At 40.4% G+C, this 22,582-nt stretch overlaps 1 protein-coding gene across 4 annotated transcripts in view; it reads right to left on the reverse strand.

Annotated features, from left to right (window-relative positions):
- The window catches only part of MCF2L (MCF.2 cell line derived transforming sequence like), a 110,434-nt gene extending 87,899 nt beyond the window's left edge, over positions 1-22,535 (reverse strand). For 3 of the 4 annotated variants that reach the window (XM_068425168.1, XM_068425173.1, XM_068425169.1), the window contains exon 1: positions 21,358-22,535. In XM_068425168.1, coding sequence (XP_068281269.1) covers positions 21,358-21,478 — 121 coding nt within the window. In that variant the 5' untranslated portion in view covers positions 21,479-22,535. Of the gene's footprint in view, positions 1-18,257; positions 18,728-21,357 lie in introns of those variants that run through there. The other variant, XM_068425171.1, reaches the window with a different exon arrangement.
- Between the last annotated feature and the right edge of the window lie 47 nt (positions 22,536-22,582).

Below are 22,582 nucleotides of genomic sequence, written 5' to 3' on the forward strand. Positions count from 1 at the left end.
TGCACCATCATCATTTGACACAAAACACTCCCTGGTTCTGCAGTTTAAAAGAGACATCCGCGCTCTCATACAATAATAACCTGTTTCCTAAATCCACCCCTACCCTCTCAGCACAGACATGGATGCACATGAAGACCAAAAGTTACTCAGACTGATTAATCCTTCCACCCTTCCCATCTGGCTAGCCTCACCTTTCTTAAATCTTTCATTCATTCCTCCTAAGCAGCATGCCTTTTGGTATTACCCTTAGGAGCATGGAGCACTACTGAGAAGCAGAGCACTCAGACTCACATGTTGATAATTTAATTAGCAATATTAATTAAAGATTAGTAAGAAGATCCACCCTTTACATACCTGTTTCATTTAAATTTGACATTTCAAAAGCAACAATGTTGGAAGGTTAGACACCAGTCCATGGACTCAGTGCTCTTTCTCTGGTCCTCCTCTGCTACAGTCACGCATACCAGAAGTAGAAAACAGAACTGGAAATGTGAATTCAGGCACCAGAATAAGGAAGCAATTTTTGCTTGTCCCTATTCCACAAAACACGCTTTCAGTTTTGCAATGGACTGTAGCTGCACTATTAACAGCAAATAATGTCTCAACTGTTTCATTATATCTTAACAGAAACAAGATTCCTATAGAAAGCTTTGACTGAAGGAATTTAAGAAATAATGAGGTTTAGATTAACCCTCCTATACTAACAACTGGGGGATGCCAAATTGTACCCTGCGAAAGAAACTATGCTTTTTCCCTACCTCAAATAGGGATCAGGAGAAATTATGTATCTGATATTTCCATAAAATGCAATGAATTGAAAATTAAAACACATTGTAATTCAGGAGCAGCAGGACAGCTCTCTGCAACAGCAAATTCTCCTTGTAAGCTTTAGCAGCGGTTCTGATCGCCATAATCACCGCGTGACTGAATCCTGAACAAAGTCCCTTCCATGTAAAATACAGGAATAGATTTAGTGGATATGTCTGATGTACCGAGAAACACATCCGCAAATAAAAGGATACACTGCAAGTTTACACAAGGACAGAACACACACACCCATAACAATAAATTATATTTGTATACGAATGTACACAAAAAGAGTACAACTTCTGCCTTTGTACTAAAAGACATCCCATTTTCCTCAGGAGGATAATGTTATCCGACAGAGTTCCTGCCTGACCTGCAATCAAGAAACTAAGAAAATTTGAAAGACACACCTGTGCTTTTCTTCAGAAGAAGCCACAATTCTGCAGTATCTTTGTAGAGCAAGGAGATCAGGCTTAAGGTCATGTTGCTTCTAATCGATTTAGTGCAAAATAGTTCCACAGACAGTGACCTATTTATCTGTGAGCCTGTCTTCAGTGCAAAATGAGAGCGCAAAACTCCATCTTTCAGTCAAAGCCAAGCCACCGGAGATACAATACCTTTCTTCAAATTACATGCAGAGCAACTGTGCCTGTCAGCAGGCTCAGACGTCCTCTGAAGGGCTCACCGGTGGCTGCTTACCACTTCTCCTCTTCCTGCATAAAGCGCTGGCATGCATTAGACGCAAGCTGTTTGCTTTAAATGTGAACACATGTACTGTTCAAACATTATCCGAGTAAGAACACATTAAAAAATTAATCCTAAGGGTGCCTGGTCAAGAACCTCCATTTAAGAGCCCTCATTTTAACAAATGATGATTCAGTAAATCCATCATCATAATCTTTTTCTACCACCCATCCCTTCTCCACACAGGGAAATTAACTCCCCAAGGGGCAGATGTCCTTTTCCAATGAACCTTTGGTTAGAAAGTTCCTCAGAAATGCATCCAGTGTTTCCTGTCCATGAGGGAAGTTTTACCCCCATGTCTTTGGCGGAACCAAACTGGGATGTTTTCCTTGGTGGTAGGAAAACACCCATCAAGCACCTGTTCCCTACGAAGGAGCCTACCCAAAGCAGCAGGAACTGCCAAAAGAACACGTATTTCAACTTACAAAGTCCCATTAGTAGAATACGTACAAATCTTATTCGTAAGAAAATGGGAAATAAGGCAACAGATAATAAAATCAACTATAACCAAAATATTCCATATCATCTTTCAGACACGAATGCTCTAACATCTTGCTTTATTTGATCCTTTAAAGTAATTGTCCAGTGATGGACTACTTGTTAATTAATACACTTGAGATTAGTTACCTGCCATCCATATTCACTAATACAAAGAGTGAACCAATGAGTGGGAGTGACAGCAACAACCGTATGGAAACAAATCGATTGTTTTTCCTCACTTCACAGTGTTATAAGAGCCCTTTCCCAACAAGAGGGGTCAAGGGAAGAGGCCAGTGACGACAAAAAGCTTGGACTGATGGTTACATCTGTTTGCAAAATCCCATTTACAGATGGCGAAAAGTTCAGCTTTAGCTTCAGCACTCCTAGTCATCAACCAATTCCATAAACGCAAACCCAGACAAACCCAGGTCACCCACAGACCACATGTGTTCTCACCACTCATCTGCCACAGGGATCTGCCACTGTTGATAACGGCAAACCAGTCAGCTGTATTGTAATAAATCTACCATCTATATAAGCAGCTCTATTCAGTGCAGAGCATTAAAATGTGACCTGAAAAATATAATTGAGGTAATTTATTTTAAATTCTGCTATTTCATTTTGGGGCCCGTTACATTTCGTGCTATACCAAAACACAAGAGTTTCCTAAGCAATATCAGGTGTTTCTAATTAAAGGTAGAGTCAAAAGAAATAACACTCCTTAGAAATGTTTTACTTAGCTGTTCTGTATTTTATGAGGTAATTACTAGCATACTTGATTTTGAAGAGACTTCAAAATTAGTGAATGAGTCTCCACACCGCTCCCACAAGTCATACTTACACACGTGAAAGTTGAGACAGAGTAAGTGACCTATCTTGGATCAGGCAACAGCATCTGTTGCAATGTCAGAAACAGGATCTATGTCTCGGCTCTAAGCCCATACTCCTCCCTCCTTTCCAGGACTGTCACCCAACCGGCTCTGTGGAGGTGCGTGCTCCTAGATCAGTATCTCGACTTGTAGTCCTCAGACAAAGATCACGATTCACAGCATTTTATTTCTAGCTCTTGCACTACAACGTGGCTCCAGGAAGAACAGGCTCAGAGCAGCGAGAAATCCTACTACATATGATATACCATATGCAAGTATACACACTGATATTCATTTCTTACTTAACACACCAAGCCAGTCTCAAATATTTGCTCGTGAGAGTGCTCAGCAATGGGCTTGGCTGACTAGATATGCCTGCTAATAGTAACAGGGATTTGCTGTCACCTGCATCACAGCATATTGAAAACCTAACTCTTGTTATCCAAAGTTCTATGCAATGATACAGGAGCACTTTCCAAACATGCGAAGAGAGGGAGAGGAAGCTTTATGGCTTTTCTTCAGAGATGAAAACCAACTGAAAGAGGAGACACCTTTCTGAGAAAGGGTGTATCACCCTCACCCACACCCATTCATTAAGATACAGGAACCTAGTATTTCAGCAAGCTGTCTACTTCCTTAAGAAAAAAACCCGAATAAAAGACATGAATGTAAAAGAGGAAAAAGAACCACCTACAGCGTGTTGGCTGTGCTTGCTCTCATTGGCAAGACAGAGGAAGTATAAAGCCGTGTATCAATCAACACCGCCTGTTCCAGAGCCTCTACATGTTGTACGTAACGTGGACAACCACATTTGGAGCAGAGGAAATAGTGGAGCAAGTCACTCAGGTGAAAACCAAGTACGAGTTTAAAAATAACCTAATTTCTGGGACTAGCACAACAGATACATATAACAACCATCCTACATGCGCCCACCTAGCTTCCTTCTAGCCTTCAGATCTCCTAAATCCACAGTTACATGTTTTTCCTGGACCAGTCAAGATCTAGTAATGACCATCGCTAAGAGCACCAAAATATAGCACTGTTTGTTTCAACCCTGCTATCCTTCAATGACACACCTTCACCTCTCATTTTCAGGAATCAGACCGCCCTTTAACTGAACAACACACGTGAAGAAATGGTATGGAGAGCTCAGCCTGTGCTGTACAGGAGACTGAGCCTGCTCCTGCTGGAGGGACAGGAGCTCACACAGAGTGTCCCTGTGGAAACTGGCCTCACCTGCCTGGCTAAACGGCATTTCAGGCAAAGGTGATTTTTTTTCCTAGCAGTTCCATTCTGCACAGAAAGCTTAAAATTTCACTGGGCTAGAGATGCAACAGGTTCCTGTGAAGCAAAATATGAAACACTCTCACGGGGAAAGAGGGCTCCAGCCAGTAATCAAATGCATTTTTATTTTAGCAGTCTGTTTTGGAGGTGCATGGGGGAAACCTTTGCTTCATGGTTATAATACCTGGTGTCCTTGCTGTGTGCTTCAGGGAACAGCAGCAAGAAAGAACAAATGAGTCGAAGCACAAAAACCCTTCTCTTGCCTTCATGATCCAGCTTGAAATACAACTGGAGAGGAAAACTCTGGTATGTGGGTATGCATGTTAGCAACAAGGCTTAGGGGCAAACTTAAGCTCTATTAAAACACACAGGAGCAAAAACCCTCCTGACAAAATCTGTGTGGGTACACGTGTATATATTTATAAATGCCAGCCGGTGTAGGGAAGTGATCGTCCCTCTGTACTCAGCACTGGTGAGGCCGCACCTCGAATACTGTGTCCAGTTCCGGGCCCCGCACTTCAAGAAAGATGTTGAGGTGCTGGAGCGAGTCCAGAGGAGGGCGACCAAGCTGGTGAAGGGTCTGGAGGGTATGACCTGTGAGGAACAGCTGAGGGAGCAGGGGTTGTTTAACCTGGAGAAGAGGAGGCTCAGAGGTGACCTTATTGCAGTCTACAACTACCTAAAGGGAGGTTGTAGTGGAGTGGGAGTCAGCCTCTTCTCCCAGGCAACTAGTGACAGGACAAGAGGACATAGCCTCAAGCTTCGCCAGGGGAGGTTCAGGTTGGACATTAGGAAACATTTCTTTACAGAAAGGGTCATTAGACATTGGAATGGGCTGCCCAGAGAGGTGGTGGAGTCACCATCTCTGGATGTGTTTAAGAAAAGACTGGACATGGCGCTTAGTGCCATGGTCTAGTTGACATGGTGGTGTCAGGGCAATGGTTGGACTCAATGATCCCTGAGGTCTCTTCCAACCTGATTGATTCTGTGATTCTGATTCTGTCATTCTGATTCTGTCATTCTGTGTGACATTCATTTCAACTCCGCTCATGCTCTGCGTTCAGGTTAAGCTCTCCCTGCCACATTAGCATGGGCTGTGAGTGACATACTGCAGCCCACAGAGCAGAGGAAAAGGCTGTGGGAGAAGCTGTTAAGGGATGCATGCAAAGTCAACTGTGGGTAAAAGGCTGTGTCATCTTAGTGTCATGAAACGCAGAGAAGGAAGCTAGGACTGTGGCTTAAATATATAAGATACTGTACCTTCTTAATAAAACACGTGCAAGCATGCAGCGTGAGGGTGGCAACGTTTGTGGTAAAGGATATTAGAGCTTGGTAAGTTCAACATTAAAGTATAATTATTAAATGTATTTTTCCTTCAGGGGTGCAGTACTTGGCAAAAACGCTCGTCAATAAAACAATGTGGTACTTCGTGGGATTCAGCATGACAAAAGCTGTCCTTACAGGATCATCTTTAGCATAATATAAATGTATACTGTTTCAAAAAAACCCTAGCAAAATGCACCTATCTCACACCTGTAACTGCAGAACTTATAACTGGGTGGAGTTTTGAAGACATTGAGGAATTTGAGGCATGTAGTTTAGCATAGTAGACTATTTTAAAACCCTATTCATTTTCTCCTTCTAATCCTTCTTGATGTTTTTTTTTTCAAAGAATGAATGCAAAAAAGGTTTCATTCTTTTTAAAGTCATCAAGCATTCAAAATTGCCAATTCTGTCTGGTTTACATCAAAAGATTCCAAAGCATTGAAAATGAGTTTATATACACATTATACACTCATACACACACACACACACATATGTGATTACATAAATCCATTATACAAAGCAGCTTGTTAAATCAAGCAGCAAAAAAACTAACCTATTTTGAATCTGCTTTGGCAGTTTTCAACTCAGATGCTAAGTCATCAAAAAAGGTCCCTGTATCATAGCCAAACCGAAATTTAAGCAAGCACAAGCAATCAAAGCTTGTGGTCAGAGAAGAACAATAAAAGCTGCCATCAATAAATAAAGACACTGCTTCCATGAAAATGAGCGTGCTGGTAATACCAACAGTTGTTGGAGCACTTCAAAGTGAAGGCTGCTGTTCAGTTAATAGGATGAACCCTGCAATCATTCAAAAAGATATTGCCAGGAAGAAACATAAGGAAAGCTACTGAGGAATTACATCTTAAAAGTACACTTCGCACTGTAAGACAATAACAGACTTCAAAGCTTTGAAGATTACACATCCCTTACACTGGGTATCTGGAAAGTACAACAAAAAAAAGAAAAGAAGTCTTCAGGAATTTTTAAGGAAGTGTAACACCCCATCAGGGATGGCACTTCTCCAACCTCATGACTACACTTAAAGTTCCTCCCCAAAACCATGACAGAAACCTGGTCACTGAATGCAGTTATCACACATCTGTTTCCATTTCTAATTTCAAAATTATATATTTTTGTTGTTCTGTGAATGGAATTTAAATCAGTTTATATTTTTCTAGTTACATATCCTTTCTAAACAAGCTCCCACAAGTATTTAATCATAGGCCTCTCCTTCACCATGCTGCAGGATTTACCAAGGTTTCTCATTTCAAAGAGACAGAAAAACTGGACATTTCTTCAGGTCGAATTTAACCACGCAGGAGTTAGTAGTAAAACACTTTATCCTGCAGCATTTGGTGACAGATCGGTCTGTCCACAGCTGCAAAAGCCAACAAAGAAATGGACGTGACCTTTTTAACTTCACAAGCAGCAGTGCTCCGTACAGCAGTGCCTGCAATGGGATGTGACTACTCAGACTGCACTGGGGTGAAGAAAAGAGGACTCCTGGCTCTGTGCTGAAGTTGTCTGCAGCAGTATGCAAAACTGAGTAGATAGGAGGTTGCAGTCTGGTAAGAATTGAAAACTGTAATTAAAGGTAGAAATCAAATCACCACTGATGTTAGACAGAAGGTAGGACTAAAATTCAGGAGAATCAAGAGGATGAGATGCATTTTTATAGTAGCAGTGGGATTAAAGGAGCAAGTGGAGGAGATAAGAAAAGAAATGGATGTGGAGTTTAGAGGCAACAGAAAGGATAACACAACAGTGAGTAACAAGAACAGAAACATGTGATGAAAGCAGCACAGTAACTGAACTCAGGAAAGGAAAAATAGGTTTATTTTGTATTCTGAAACAATATATATTAATAAAAACATTACTCCAGAAAGCAAGGAAAACCAACACAGACAACAAATGAAGTGTTGTGCCACAATCGCAACTATATTTATAGTCAAAATATAAAATAAAACTTTGTCAGCAATAGGAAACCCTTTTTGTGACTCTTAAAGGACACAGAATAATTTTTTCCCAGATTAACAAGATACTCAGGAAGCATAGAAACTTTCAGGTCAAAAGTTGTGGGAGAATTGGTTCCAAGAAAAATACCAGATGCTCCTATAACACCGATGAATGCAGATAAAGGCTGCAAAACTATTTATTACAAAGGAAGGAAAGGAAAAGAACATTTGCAGAAATCATCATTCCCCAAAATCCTGAAAAAGCAAACAGGACAGAGAGAATAGAAACCTGCTTTTGATCTGAGATAAAATTAAGGGACAGAAAACATTCATTCTATCACATCTCTAAAATAACCAGTTTGGGTGTTTTTCGACAAGTTAGTTGTGGTATTTCAGTACTGGAGGATCATTCATAGCTCTCAATGAAATAAAAAAATGTGGCTATTAGATCACCTCAGTTATCTGTCATTTTAGATTGGTAAGCATACGCAAAATCCTTCAGAGTTGGCCATTAACCTTAAGTCTGTCTTACCCTGCACCAATCCGACCCACATTATTGTGAGGTTACACTTGAAAATGGTCAGACTCAAATAACAGATAGGATAAAAATGCCACTGTCTTCCTAAAAGCTTCTTTCTTTTCAAGCCAGTTTTGATTTTGACTCATGATTTGGAATATTTGTGGCCAAGGCATGCATGCTGAAGCAGGCTGCCTGTAGCCGTGCAACCCACCAAGTCCCCACTCATGGCAAAAGTGTGAAAAAATGCAAGCAAATGCTTTGAGCAATCCTCAAAGTTCATCATTCCCTCCGCTTACAGGTTCCCAAAAATAGTATCTCAATTTCTCCCATTGCCAATCCTTTCCTCCTCCTGGGCTTCAACAAGCTCCACAGTTCACTCAAGAAAAGAGGTGACTCAACATCAGCAAAGAGTAACCAAAGCTCATCTTCCACAGATCAAAAAGAAAAAGAGCAGAAAATACACTTAGACAAGCTTCTTCTGGAGAGCCAACCTGGAGAACTGCTTCAGGTTCTGGACAGAAATTCACTTCCTTTCAAGAAAGAAAATCTTACTGCAACAAGAGAGCAAAATACCTTATCCTTTGTGCTTAGCAGTGTGATATTCTTGGTTAAATTTAGTCAATGGAGAAAAGAGAAAGCTCACGCTCTACGCTCTCTGTGGAAAGACATGATACACAATCACACCTGACCTTTTTACTTTGTAGATGCGTGATTTTTAAGAAAACGTTATTGTATCATTAAAAAAAGGCAGTGATCCCTTTAATAAAACACGTCTTAAACAAAAAAAAAATCTAACCCTGCAAAGAGCTGTTGTAACATCCATAAACAACTGCAGCAAAGATACACAGCAGCTGTAACTGTGTCCTGTTTCCAGTCTCCGGGAAGCAAACAGGAAACCTATACCCTTACCTGATTGAAAAAGCAGCCAGTCCCTGAGATTTTAATCAACCTAAAGCAACACACATTTTCCTTCTTTTCCAGTTTCCTGGGATGCTTCCTGGCCCGTTCAGGATAGCAATATGGAGAACAAGCTTTTTAACAGCAGCATTACCTTCATTTCCCACATTAACTATTGCTACTTGCCCTATTACTGTATTTACTTTTGGCCTAGGTGTGACAGCTCAGGCAGGGTTGTGGATTCAAACAACAAAACCACTCCTCTGCCATGAGCTGAGTATCAGCATTTCCCTCTGACTTCAGAAGACAGAATTTTTCAGCATGCCTCAAAAACCTTCACAGTATTTTGAGATGTGCAGTAACAAAAATAGATGCACCAGCCACGCAAGAGATGTAATTATGCAAATCTTTAGCTAACAAGGAGGAAAGATCTATAAAAACTTGGCAACGCATCACATCCACCTCCTAATCTCCACTGATTAGGACTTTGCAATTAACAGAAAGCAAAACTTGCTGAGTCCCCCACTTTTGCAGTTCTGGGGTAATGCCTCAACCTCCAAAAGCTTTCGAAACAGTTTTGTGTTTCTTCTGCTTTCCATAAGAAGAACAAAGATGTAAAGAAGGATGAAACGAAGGCCAAAGAGCAAATTCCACTTATTCTGACACATGCAGCAGCTGAACTAATGCCCATGAATCTCACAGGAGTATGAGACAACCCAGACACAACCCCCAGCCATTCTTTCTGCTCTGCTTCTTGTTGCTTTTCCAAAAAAATGCATGTAGTTTCCACCAGCTCCTGTCTTACCAAGTGGGCACCTGATTAGTTGAACATAATTTTAACTTAGCCTTTACCCTTGTAGTTTCATTAAGAGAAAAGCATGGGGCAAGCGGATCAAAGGTGAGGGCACTCTTTGTAGTTCCCTGCACTATGGTGGCAGCAAATATGACTTCTTCAATTAAAGTCTCATCCTTCAGCCAATCTTTGAAGTATTTAACAGCTTCTTTTTAACAGGACAGATTTTATGCCCTTGGTCAAAATCCTCCCTCTCCCCCTCCTCAAACACAGAACACCCTGTGACTGCTGCTCTTTTGATCCCCACACTACAGCAGTTTAGCCAATGCTGAACAGATACACACCTTTTCAGGACACTAAATGCATGATACCAAGGACAATAAATACAGATACCCAGTCAATTCTAAGGATCAGCAAAGAACCAAAGATACTGCTTAGACAAAGAGAACAACAGCAAAGTATCCCCACTCCCCAACGAGGATTTATTTGCTGCACAACATTTTGGAGGGAAACTTCAGGACAAGAAGTGAGATTTCTGTTTAAGAAATAACTTATACAGTCTTATTCAGAGCACTTGGGGAAATGAGGTATAAGGGGCCCTCAAATATTTCATTTTTTTTTCTACCCTGAGATTCTGGAAATGTTTTCCAGAAGCTTTCAGGGTTTCTTCTTCATTGGAATTTCTTTTCTCACACTACAAACAAATTTGAAGCAGCTTATACATAATACATATTCAAGTCCCTCCTGTTAGTTGCATATAATTCCTTAGAATAGAAAAAACAATCCACATCTTTTTAATCTCCCTAGTTTATTAGCTAGTGAAGGAAACAGCAGCTCAGCTACAAATAAGTAAGAGCTTATAAGTATATTAGTCTCTACAAACCAACAACAAAACCCCATGACTTCATCAAGCTTATTTCATGTTTTCTTCTTCAGGCAAGAAGGAAGAACCTCTTACTGTACCTGAATGGAAGGAAAAGACTCACAGCTCTATCACCAGCTTGCCCAAAAAAGCAGCATGCATCTGTCTAGCACCTCCTAGCAGCTGACGGGTATTCAGCTTCAGCTTCAGCCAGATCAGCTGGGGTAGATTCGCAGGCATTTAAAGATTCACAGGTGCAGCCACCAGCAGTCAGCTGACAAAGAGCTTGTGTGAATACTCCTTTTGCAAGCAGGTCTTCAAATCAAGTGTGGTGCTATAAAACCAGCAACTGAGGTTTCTCCTGAAGCCTGAACACTGAGAAATGCACTCAGGCCTAATGTGAGCCCGCTCCCACCTGCAGCAGCAGTCCCACTGAAATCACTGCCTCCCATGCAACACCAGAGATTAGGAGCTAATCAGGGTATTTCTGGTGTGCTTCACAATTTGGCAAACTGTAACCCAAAGCCTATTTTATCACATTTTCGCTGTTCTTACATTACTGGTTTACACCATATTGCCACTCCTCACGTGCTTTAACTGTTGATATTGTGCTCTAAAATGTGCCTTCTGCTTCTGAGCCACTAATGCTGTTTGCAGGTACCAACAGCAACCTCTGTTTTTTCCTTTCTGAAATAAACATAGTCACGTAGTTTAAATTTTTTAAAACAATTTCCTCTATCCAAGAGTGAACAAGCCCATTGTTTGGAGAGGAGACTTCAGGGCAGCAGTGCACTACCACGACTGTGTTGCAGAGCATCCGTAGAAATCCTGTAGAGCATGAGGGTTCGAGGTTGGTGTGTGCTGGGACAGGGAGAGAAGGGACAGAGCATTCTCATTGTTTAAATGCAAACAATAATAATGATAGGCTTTCGTAACTGAAAGAAGGAAGCAATCTAATGTGGAAACCAGTTGTTATTACTCTGTTTATGACTCCTTGTTCCTGAAAAATATGCTGGGTTACTTTGTAACACTGAAGGCGGCTAAACTGAGGTGACGTGAAATGGCTGAAAACCCATCTGATAAGATGGGCTTGGGAATACCTGTTCTCTTTTTTACACTGGAAGCATGCCAGAGTGGAAAATACTGGGTGGAGGATCCACAACTCTTGCAACTATAAGAGCTTCATCCTCAAACCCCCAGACAAATTCCAGTTGTTTAGGCAGCAAACTGGGTTCACTGCCAAACGGTGGCTTAGGCAGAGAAAGCTGATACCTGAGTCCAAGGGCACGATCCTCAAAACAATCTCCTAACACCTCAAAACCGCAAGGTTCATTAGAAATTTTTCCAACACAGCTGAAGTTCTCTGCATACAGTCTGATCTGTATTTAAGAGACAATTTAATATAGGAAGAAATTCCAAGAGCAGGGCCAAAACCCCGAGTCCCTCCTTTAGCAAGGAAATAGGCATTGTTTAGGGCCACAGAGACAGAGTTCTTAAGCTCTAGTATTAAAGGTCAGTACCATCAAACCTCCTCTACCACTTTCAGTGAAAATGGCAGCAGAGGTTGGTTTCGTGCTGAACTGCAGGTGCACATCACTTGTACTTGGAGCATGTTAACCAGACCAGGACACCTCACGGGACATAAGCAGAGGACCTCCTCACTTAAGGACGCCACTGCACTTTAGGGTGGCAAATCTGGCATCCCCAGAGGGATATTTTTGGGCACTGCGAAAATTGTACTCACAAAGCGGTGACACTTAGGGACCAAGCAAGGACTCTGAGGGTCCCACTTTTTAGCTGATGTACCCAACTTGCATTTACATCATTCTGTGTCTTTGAGCCTTGGTGGCTCATATGACGCTTAAGTAGCACTGTACAGCCCATCACCTGAGCCAAAGCAGCTCCTCTCTCAAACCATAAAAAAATATTAGTCCCTTTGTTTGACAACATAAATCTTAGAAGTTCCAGTCACATTCAGAAAAAAAACAGCAATCTCCCCTCAGGCTATCTTAAACACACATTTTGTCTTGCTGCTTAAGTTAAAAGATGATTAAATCAGTATTTTATTTCTCTGATGCCTTTTCTGCCATAGGGCATTCTGCTGTGTATACAAACTGTTTCATCTTCGCAGCATTACAAGATTTCATCACAAGCAATGTATATACTTTATTCAGTCAAAGGAGGTATCTTTTTATGAAATATTAAGTTAGCACTCTATCATTATGCAGCACGTGCAGCTGGAGACTATCACGTCTTACCTGACTGAAGTAAAAAAATTACACATTTCTGTAAGCAAACCATAGCATAAAGTGTTTTCATTTTACTGACATCAGAGAATTTTGCTTCTTAACTTTGAAATAACTTCTAATTACACAGGGAAACGCTCAAAATACTCAGTAGTTTGTTTTTTTTCTTCAAGGAATCTATCCCAAAAATAACTCTATAAAGTCACATCACAACATCTGCAAAAATTATTATTACAACTTACCTTGCAGACAAAGAACATAATTTTCAATAGCTGGAAGTCAGAAAAAATCAGAGGCGGAACCAAGGTCAAACGTTACCAATGAAAAGGGGAAAAGCTGACACTGAAGGTAGTAGACACCACTTGTACTTGCACCTGAAGTCCTTAAACAATCTTTGATAGCCATCGTGGTAGATGATACAGAAACAGACAGCAAAACGTTATCTGTGCCTCACGTGTACAGTCCAGTTAAGATGTCTGAACACACTACTGGAGTCCTAGATTTTTACATGGTAGAAGCTGGAGAGTTTGAAGTGAGTTGAGGAGAGCTGTGTGATTTTGGGCTCCCAAGAAGGACATGTTTTGAGTTTCTGTTTCAAAAACCCAGCTATGGCATGCAGTACTGGAAAGGTAAAGCTTCTCTAATGTAAAAGGATAGTGGCAGTATCTTGAATTCTTTGTTTCACATGCTAGCTCTCTCTAAAAACAACTGACCTACTGATCTGTATCCATTTTCTCATAGACACCTTTTGAATCCACTAAAGATGGTAAGAATTAGGTGTTTAGCTAAAACACAGAAAATGCTTGTTTTTCAACCATGAAGGCTTAGGAATTAAAGAGTAATTCTGCTCTGCAGACTGACTGCGTGAAACAAGTTGCTTGTGTTTCGTGAAAGTTTATCACTTTCACCTAGAAGAAGAAAAGGAAGGAATTACAGATGGCACCTTTCCTTCAAATGAAAGCCTGAAAAGCAAGTAGCTCCTTCTCCAGACGCCAAAGGACACATATAAACAAGTTCTTCAACTAGCCCTCTGACATATATTAATACAAACTACATGTCACATACTGTGGAGACTTCTAAAGTGATTTCTCAGCAAAGTAAATCAAAAGATGGAATTATTTAGAGAATTACCCATGACTAATGCAACTAAGAAACTATGTTAAGACTGTCCATCTGAAACTCCTAATGATTTTCAGAATACAGCTGCATCCGGATTAAGATTACTGTAGGTAATTCACAATTCCTGTATTGTAATCCAGGACAACTCTACGATAAATTGTCACCAAAATTGTACTAGTCAGAATTTTAAAAAATATACTCTTGACTAACCACTCACACCTGAAATTACAGGATCATTCTCTCCCAACTGCCCCACCAACTGCTACATGTTTGTTAAGTGGACAAGACTCCTTATTAAAAGACAACCGCAAGCTACTCTCACTGAGCCCTTCAAGGTCCTCTTCTAACTTCGTCCCTGGACTCACTTTTTTGTGGCCTCTATTTACAAAAGTTCCAAAACTGACTAGAAACCTTGAAATAGAAAGAAATGTAAGCCTGATTAAAATAATTAGATGAGGCTGAGACTCACTGCATGCTGACAGCAGTGCAGGTGGAAAAATCTCACATTTTTTCCACCTGGGGATAAGAAGGGATAAGAAGAAGAAGTCCCTATAGAAGACTCCTGTAGGGTCCTCCAGTTAGTTCTTTGGCCTCACTCCAAAAGGAAAGAATGAACCTATTCAACAGCCTGGTCCCTCGCCCTGAATTGTGTGCAAGTTGACAAACTCACCGTCAATGACACCAAAGATTGCTGACACATACTAAAGAAGAGTAAGTAAATGTGAAAACTAAGACTGTCAACAGCCCTTGTCCATTATTTTCAGAAAAAACACTGACCAACAAGATTGAGGAAGGTTTCATGCTGTACTCGGAGTCAAAGTGCGAGAAACAGAAGTCGTGTGTGAATTAACTACTGAATAAAATAGAATCTCTTTTGTGTTTTTTTTTTAAGTCACTGAGCAAGAAATGAAACACATAAAAGTTGCGTTGCTCTTCACTTCCTGCTTTGGAAGAAGACGTAGTGGCTCTGAAATAAGACAAAATAAATAAATAAATACAAGAGCTAGCTTCAGTCAGGAAGTGCTGGAAATCTTACAATAAACTTTGATCCTTTTAACTTAGCGTGCTTTAACATGAGGCCATGTATGTTCAACCTTTTCAGGTTAGCTTAACCTTTGAGGTTAATCTGAAGATCATGTGGGATTTTGTTAAACGCTACAAGCATACACAGTAAAAGGAAGTAGTGCAGGCCATCTTATTAAGCATGACTTCAGTACAGCTAAACAGATTGCAACAGCACATGAAATTGGAAACGTCTTGAAATAACAATGAAGAAGATAAAGGGAGTAAATAAAGTTACATCCTGGCTCCAGGACTGGTTCTGCCCAGAGAGTAAATACCTTCTTGTTGACAGTTCTCCACATGGAAAAGCAAAAGCATGCTGTAAGAACAGCAAGTCATTTTTACTCTAAATTATTTAAGCAAAGTGTCTCTGCTTATTCATCAGGGAAACCGTAACTTATTTTTTCCACTATTGCATTATTTTTCCCAATGTCCTTTCCTCATAAAGGCATATATTCTTAAGCAGCCATGAAAGCAGGAAAAATATAACTTCCTACTAACTCACTGCATACTATGGCATTAATGCCATATATGTTAGTGCCTCTAATTAAATGGGCTTCTAAAATAGTACTAATGGTCAGGAAGACATTTCTTCCCCATTTTAAAAGTCGCAGGCATAGTCAGATTTTGTGTTCTGATGATTCATTTTACAGGTATTGAAGTAACACAACTATTTTTGACATTTTTTTCTTCATCACATGGGTAATCCTTGACATCACACAACCAGAACACTTAGAAAAGGTCTGTTCCTTCTAAGGCGACTCACAGACAGCTTAAATCTTAGCCAACAGGGACAAAAAGAAAGTCATAGGCAGAGGTTGGGGAGGTCTGAGGGGCAAGGGAGCAGGTTCAAGGAGTTCAGAGTCAGCGTATCTCTTGGAACAGGAGCCTAGAGGCAAGGTCTTGTATTGCCCTTAATTCTGTTTGTGTGTGTGTGTCTCTCTAATTGGAAAGATTCTTAAAAGCCCATGTTTTCTTGGAGGAATCATCATCCAGGAGAATAAAAGTGGTGGCCTGTACATCAGTATCCCAGAACTTACATAGTCGTTATTATGCACACAGCTGGAGAAATAACATTTTTTTCCCCAAATTGATTAAGGCACCAAAAGTTTTAAAATATTAACTTTTATAACATTGTAATTTAGAATATTATAATTTTATGTTGTTTAAAAATGAATTCAAATCACTGTTTAACACAAGAAATGGGAAATAATAGTCAATTTCGGGGATCTTGAGTGGGACTACTCTCCAAAATCTGCTGATAATGTAACCCACTTTAGATATTTCTACCTTCTATCACAGCATGCATCTTACAGTGATTGTAAAATACACCCCTCAAATCATGCATTTCCTTCACTTTTACTTAAGTATAACAATCAAGATTTTAAAATAAAATTAAAAAAAAAAAAAACAAAATAAAAAACTGCAGAAAAAAGCAGTTAAAAAAGGAGGCTGGGATCCCTCAGTTTTATAGGACAAATCAATACAGACACCTAAGTGAAGGGAGAAAAACATTTGCCAGTGTTGCTGAATTGGTACCTCTGAACAGTAACAACCTCTTTATCAGAAACCATATACTGAACACACTGCAGCAGCAGAAACTGCCCTATAAAATTGTGTGACGATGCTCTGAAACCGATTTCTGAGGGAAGCAGCAGCTCATTCTTGAGGGACTTACTGCTTGGGAACTTTTCTGACAGCTGTGACTGTTTTTCCTAATGTGCTCACTTTTCACTGAGTAACTTAGCTGAGCCCAATAAATCATTTCATTTAAGCATATCACAGATATTAAATGGTAACAAGTTGGAAGTGGGGATGCTATTTGAGAGGAAAGGAAGTTCTATAAAAACCTTGTATGAAAATTTAGATCCTGAAATATCTAAATTCTTCCAAGAACACAGACCCAAGCCACACACCTAACCCACCCCTGAATTAGACTTCAGAGTCTGTTTACATTTACAAGATCTAGGAGTTATTACAAATGTAAGCCAACTTACCCTGCGCCACAAAATCCAGCCACGAACACCATTCTGAGAAAAAATAATAGCTCTTCATTTCTGATACAGAAATTCCTCTCTGATTCATCATCAGAGAAGAAAAACGTTCACTTTTCCCTTCCTCTGCTCAGAACAAACTACCCCGAGAAGGCAAGAGCTTTCATATTAATTGAACTTTGTTCCATAAATGCAACAGGTGGCATAAGATGACTTTACAAATATATTTTCCTCCAGTAATGCCAACATTCTTGTAATTATCTCTTTAATTACAGTGTTCTCCCCTCATGTCTCCACCCTGAATATTTACAGACTGCCGATATACCCAGTGTCTGATATAGTATATCTAAGCTATAGGCTCAAGCCCTAAGCATATTTTCACTCACGTTAGGCTTTAACAATGCAATGCAAAACTGTTTTTCACTCAGATATTCATAACACTATCTTGAACTAGTTCTATTGAATTGTTCACTCATAGTTTTAATGTTTTGGTGCAGTTTATCACCTCTGCTACGGATTCACACCCAACTCTCTTCTCCAACTTTCTGCTGGAAAAAGTACCAGGGCATTGCCAGCAGGGCAGGTAATGGACATCTCAAGAGCGGAAACTCCAAATCTCAAATAAATCCCTTTTCAACTCGTTTATCCAGCCAGAGAACGAAGGTGTGAATACAGCAAACAGTAAACACTGCCTTACACATCTGGACCTACCTAGCGTGGGGACTAACAGTAATAAAGTTGTAGTGGCAGACTTTAACACTGATCAGAAATCTCAGTGTTTACACAGGCTCCAGGCAGGCTTTGGCTATATTGAGGTACTTGTCTGCTATATTCATGTACTCAGTTCGACGTATGTTCAGTCTGACATTTCCTGAATCCATGCATTATGCTGTCCTGCCTGTAAGCTAACACCCTCTCCCCATACAAGAACGCCCATTATCCAACAGAAATACTCATACAACTCCAGGATAAGATGCACCACATCTCCATCCCCTCAGCTGACACAGAAGATGCAAGAGTGCTCTTCCTCTAGACTCCTCATCGCTATTTGTGGTGTATTACCCAGGTTGTGGATTAACCAAGCTTCACCTGACTCTTTCACTGCTGAAGTCTATTAGTATTATACATCCATGTTACAGGGCTGCCTCACTGCATCTCATCGCAGAACTTCTTTAGATTGGATTGGAAGTAGCTCGGGACATGGACAGTCTCCTCATCCATTCATTCATTACATGCCTAGAGCATACACACGAAAGCAAACCACCTCAGAGCTTCAGTCATACTAATCAGAAAACCAACCTGAATCCAGTGTGAAAAGACGCAGACTGCAGGATGCCTCCAAAGATACTCCTCGTCCATACTAAGCGCAGCACAGACTGAAGACGGATGTCTCTGGAGTCTCCACTTGCCAGACTTGTTTTACAGCTCTCAGTTCAAGCTGACCTACTGTTCCCATTTGCTCAGAGAAAGTAAGAAGAAGGAGACTTGCAAAGGATGGTCTGTGAGCACCACACCAGCAAGCCCATCATAAAGGGCCACAGCAGGTCAGCACACTGGAAAATCTTCCCTGCTCATGTGAGACAGGTGTCCCCACAGAAGACTGCTTGAAGCTACAGCTTTCCGGGGCTGAAATCCTCCACAACCTCTACAACTCCCGTCCCACCTGCCTGCAGTCAGAGATGCAGAAGCACACAGAAGATGTACGGTCAGGGACGGATGCAGAAACCACGATGCTGTCTCACACGAGCCTGGCTGTATCAGCCTGCACCCTGCCTGTCCAGGCAGGAGGGGTCACATGGCACCTGGTGTCAAACCTCTGCATTCCAAAGAGCAAGCGTCACCAGAGCCAGGGCTCAACCTCAGCGAGGGGATAAAGGCAACACACCCTACCCTGGGTAAAAGATACCCGCAGAGAGCAGCGCAATGAGGATCAGGCCAAGGAGGACAGATCCAACTGTCCACAGGCTGTAAGTAAATAAAGTCTGCTTTGTTAAAATGAAAATAAAACAGAGATGGATTTGATGAAGCACAAAGACTCTGGAAGCCAGCCCAGCTTCCCTTATTAAGGTAAATAAGGTAATGCAAAATCAATATACGAACTAGGACATTTATTGTTCATATAAAGATTTCTATAGCCTATGTTAAAGATTTTAACGTGCGGGGAAAGGGTGAAGTGACAGCGAGCAAACCTGCTCTTGGCAATTTCCAGAGATGCGAATGAAGAGAGAACAAAGCTCTGTGAGACCTGGGACAACAGGACAGAGTGGCTTAATTTTGTCACAAGGAGAAAAGAGATGCATACATCACGGGATTCACAGAATCACAAGCACATTTACTTTGGAAATACATGCTTGCCAAAACTGTAATTTTACCCAGCATAGCTACAGGACAGAAATGTTCCCAGGCTGCAGTACCTCTCCCCTTCCACATTCTAAACCCTTGATCCACCTTCTGTGTAACATTTGGTTTGGAAGTGACACTGAATGCTAACTGAGATCAGCCACCAGGAAGGCAGGAAAACTCTTATCAGTCCAAAAGGCCATAAAACGGCTTTGACCAAAACAATCGAATGATTCTTAACTGGATATATAAGGTTAACATTAAAAGCATGTAATTGCTTTCCTACTGTCAACATAAAATGGGTAACAGGAAGGAAAGGAAACAGAATTTTTGTATACTTGAAGACTTCAAACAGAAAAGGCTGCAACACAATCAAAAGGAGCTTTGGAATAATAATAAAGATAGGTGGGAGAGAAGACAGACAGCTTCTTACAGAAACATACTGTTTTCTGACTGTACACACCTATATATATTGAAAGGAATCTGTAAGTAAGAGATGATTGTATAGCATTACAAGTTTTATATTAAGGATCTGAGTCTGAAGGAAATTACGTTAATGAGGAAAACTATGTTAGAATGTGTTCAATATATTAAATTTGTCAAGGCTTTGCCTATACTTGGAATTAGCTCAAATCCATTCATGACTGGCCAGCAGGCGCCCACAACTCAGAAGGACATAAATGTTATAAAATAGTTGGTGCAAGTGGTAACTTTTCTGGCTATACTTTGAACTTGACTGCAGTGTGATTACTACCAAGTGATGGTTGAATCCTAAAGGAAGGTAAGACTGAAACTGGAGGTGGCCTTGTTTTGCTTCGCTTTGTAAGACTGCATCCCCATGTGTTTAAAATACAAGTAAATTTTTCCTGACTTTACTGTGACTACCAGCAATTAACATTAAACCTTTTTCTAGTCTGAGCTGAATGGAATTAATTGTTAAATCTTGATAATTCATTAGTTAGCACTCCTAAAGGTACCAAACCTTGGTCTCATGAATGCCCAGAACTGACAAGTCAGGAAAGGTAAAATCTTTACATTTCAGAAGTTATGAAAGAAAGGTTAACAAAAAATCTTACAATTTTCATTCCAAACAAAACAGATGACAAAAGACTCAGTGAGCACAGTACAAAAGACATGAGCGAAAGGAACCACCAGAGAGGCGTTTTTTTCTTGCTATTTTTTTTCTAAGAGTGTCAACATTAAAGAAAGGAATATTGAAAGGCCTTGAAAATTGTGTATTTTCCTATAAAGGTAGCTTAGCTTCTGTTGATTTCAGTTTCATATGCTTCAAATTAATTTAAAAAGAAAAAAAAAGTCCTCTTTTAAACCATAATAGGTCACTGTGCATATAAAACCAAGAAAGGGTTAATGAACTATTGGAAAAATCTGCTTCAGCTTATCTCAGCCAGTCAGGGTTAACTTCTTTCAGGAAAAACCCCAACAAAACATAGCTTTACTATATAAAAAGATTATGTAATTATCAGTCACAGTAACATATTATTACACTACATACTGTATGAAACAGACTTTGAGTAAATGGTGGCAAGTCCCAAATTTAGTACACTATACTCAAAGATCAGAAGCATCCTGACTTTTTTGAGTACAGTTAAAAGTATTTTTTTTGGTGCAATTAGTTATATTTTTTAAGAGCGGAGCACTCAGTGAAGTTCTTCTAGAGTATCGAAGGAGGGCTGGTGTAAAGCACTCAAATCTGTGTCTGTTAGATACTATCATACACCTGGAACTGCAAGGAAAACCAAGATACAATGTTTTTCCCCAGTAAGTACTGGTGACAGAGAGCAATCACGATCCATGAGTAATATCTAATACAGATAAAGATATATATATTTTTAACTATAACAGTTGCTGGATCCCTACATGAGTATGCTTTGAGAAAAAATACTAGTTCCTGCAAGAATCTTCAGAGTTGAGAAAATCAGTAAGGCCAATACTAGGCTACTTACTGCTCATATTCACCTCACACACTGCTCCCATTTAAGTGCAAGCATTCTATGTAGATAAAAATCACACTACAGGATCCCCTATACATTCACCTCACCAGAGCATATTTGGCGTGGGTTATTCCGTGAGTGCCGTCTGCCATGCAGGATTTGCATGAATCTTGGTAGGATCCTAAAATGACTTTCACGACCTTCCCTTAAAAGGCGGCGGTGAGACATGGATGTGTATCTCTGTATCTTCACCAAGTTATTCACCAAAGGAAATAAAAAATCAGCTCTTCAGAATTACACTCTTCTAACAGACTGAAAGATATTCTGGTTTTAAATGTCAATGGAATATAAAATTTCTTTGTCAAACTCAAATGCTATCAAAAAGATAAAAAAAGGGACACAGATTTAAAGAGCTGGAAATGGGCACAGTTCGGTTATTTGTATTGTATGTGGTTTTTCTCCGAAACCAATGCCTGGTTTTACTACAAAGAAAAAAGAAAAATCAGTGGTACTTAATGGACCAAAAATGCCAAGATAGTTTCTGCATCAAGCTGCAAGACCCTCTCATTTCCTAGCATGCTGCACCAAGCAGACAGGACATCTTGCCACAGCTTTCGATCCGCTTTCAGTGTGACTAGTATGAATAAAGGAGGCAGAGCTTCTCACATAAGCAGGTCAGACTAGCAGATCAAAGTTTCAAAAAAAAAAGTGTGAAACTGTCTGGTTTTCAGTGTTTCATCCAAACTAACAGCCCTGTGCCGTTTCCGCTGAAGAAAAGCCCTCACAAAACATGCAGTTTGTTAGTGCACTCCAGCCGCACACGGGTGATCCAAAGCTGCTGCTCAACCCAAGTAGCTGGTAGTATCGTCTCTGTCTTCACATCCTTCTCCTTAACGTGATAGATGTTCAGTTGTTGAAAGAGACATCCGAGGTTTCTCCTGAAGAAGGGCAAGTTGAAGGTCTTTCTTGTAACTTCACAGTCTTGCCAGTAAGTTCACAACTCAGCACTCCGAGGGCAGAAATCTCACGCGGACACTTGCTGCATTTGCTACCTCTGTGTCTGAAGCACTATGTATTCCTCTGGGGCCAGCACTATGCTCATGCCAGCAAATGAAAAGAAAATATCGTTGTCAATATAATGTTGTCAATCAGAAACTCCTCTTCAGTTTGCTTGCCCTAAGTCAGACTCTCACCCAACCCATCTCCTCTTCCTCCCCCTGAATTAGCACAGAATTGAGGACCGAGCCCCTCAAAGGCAAAGCCCGTTTCCAGAATATGTGAGCAGAAAGGTCTTACAAGAAAAACCTGAATCTTCCTGGGAGTTAACAAACA

This window comes from Nyctibius grandis, chromosome 2 (assembly GCF_013368605.1).
Source record: "Nyctibius grandis isolate bNycGra1 chromosome 2, bNycGra1.pri, whole genome shotgun sequence".
NCBI classification, from domain to species: domain Eukaryota; kingdom Metazoa; phylum Chordata; class Aves; order Nyctibiiformes; family Nyctibiidae; genus Nyctibius; species Nyctibius grandis.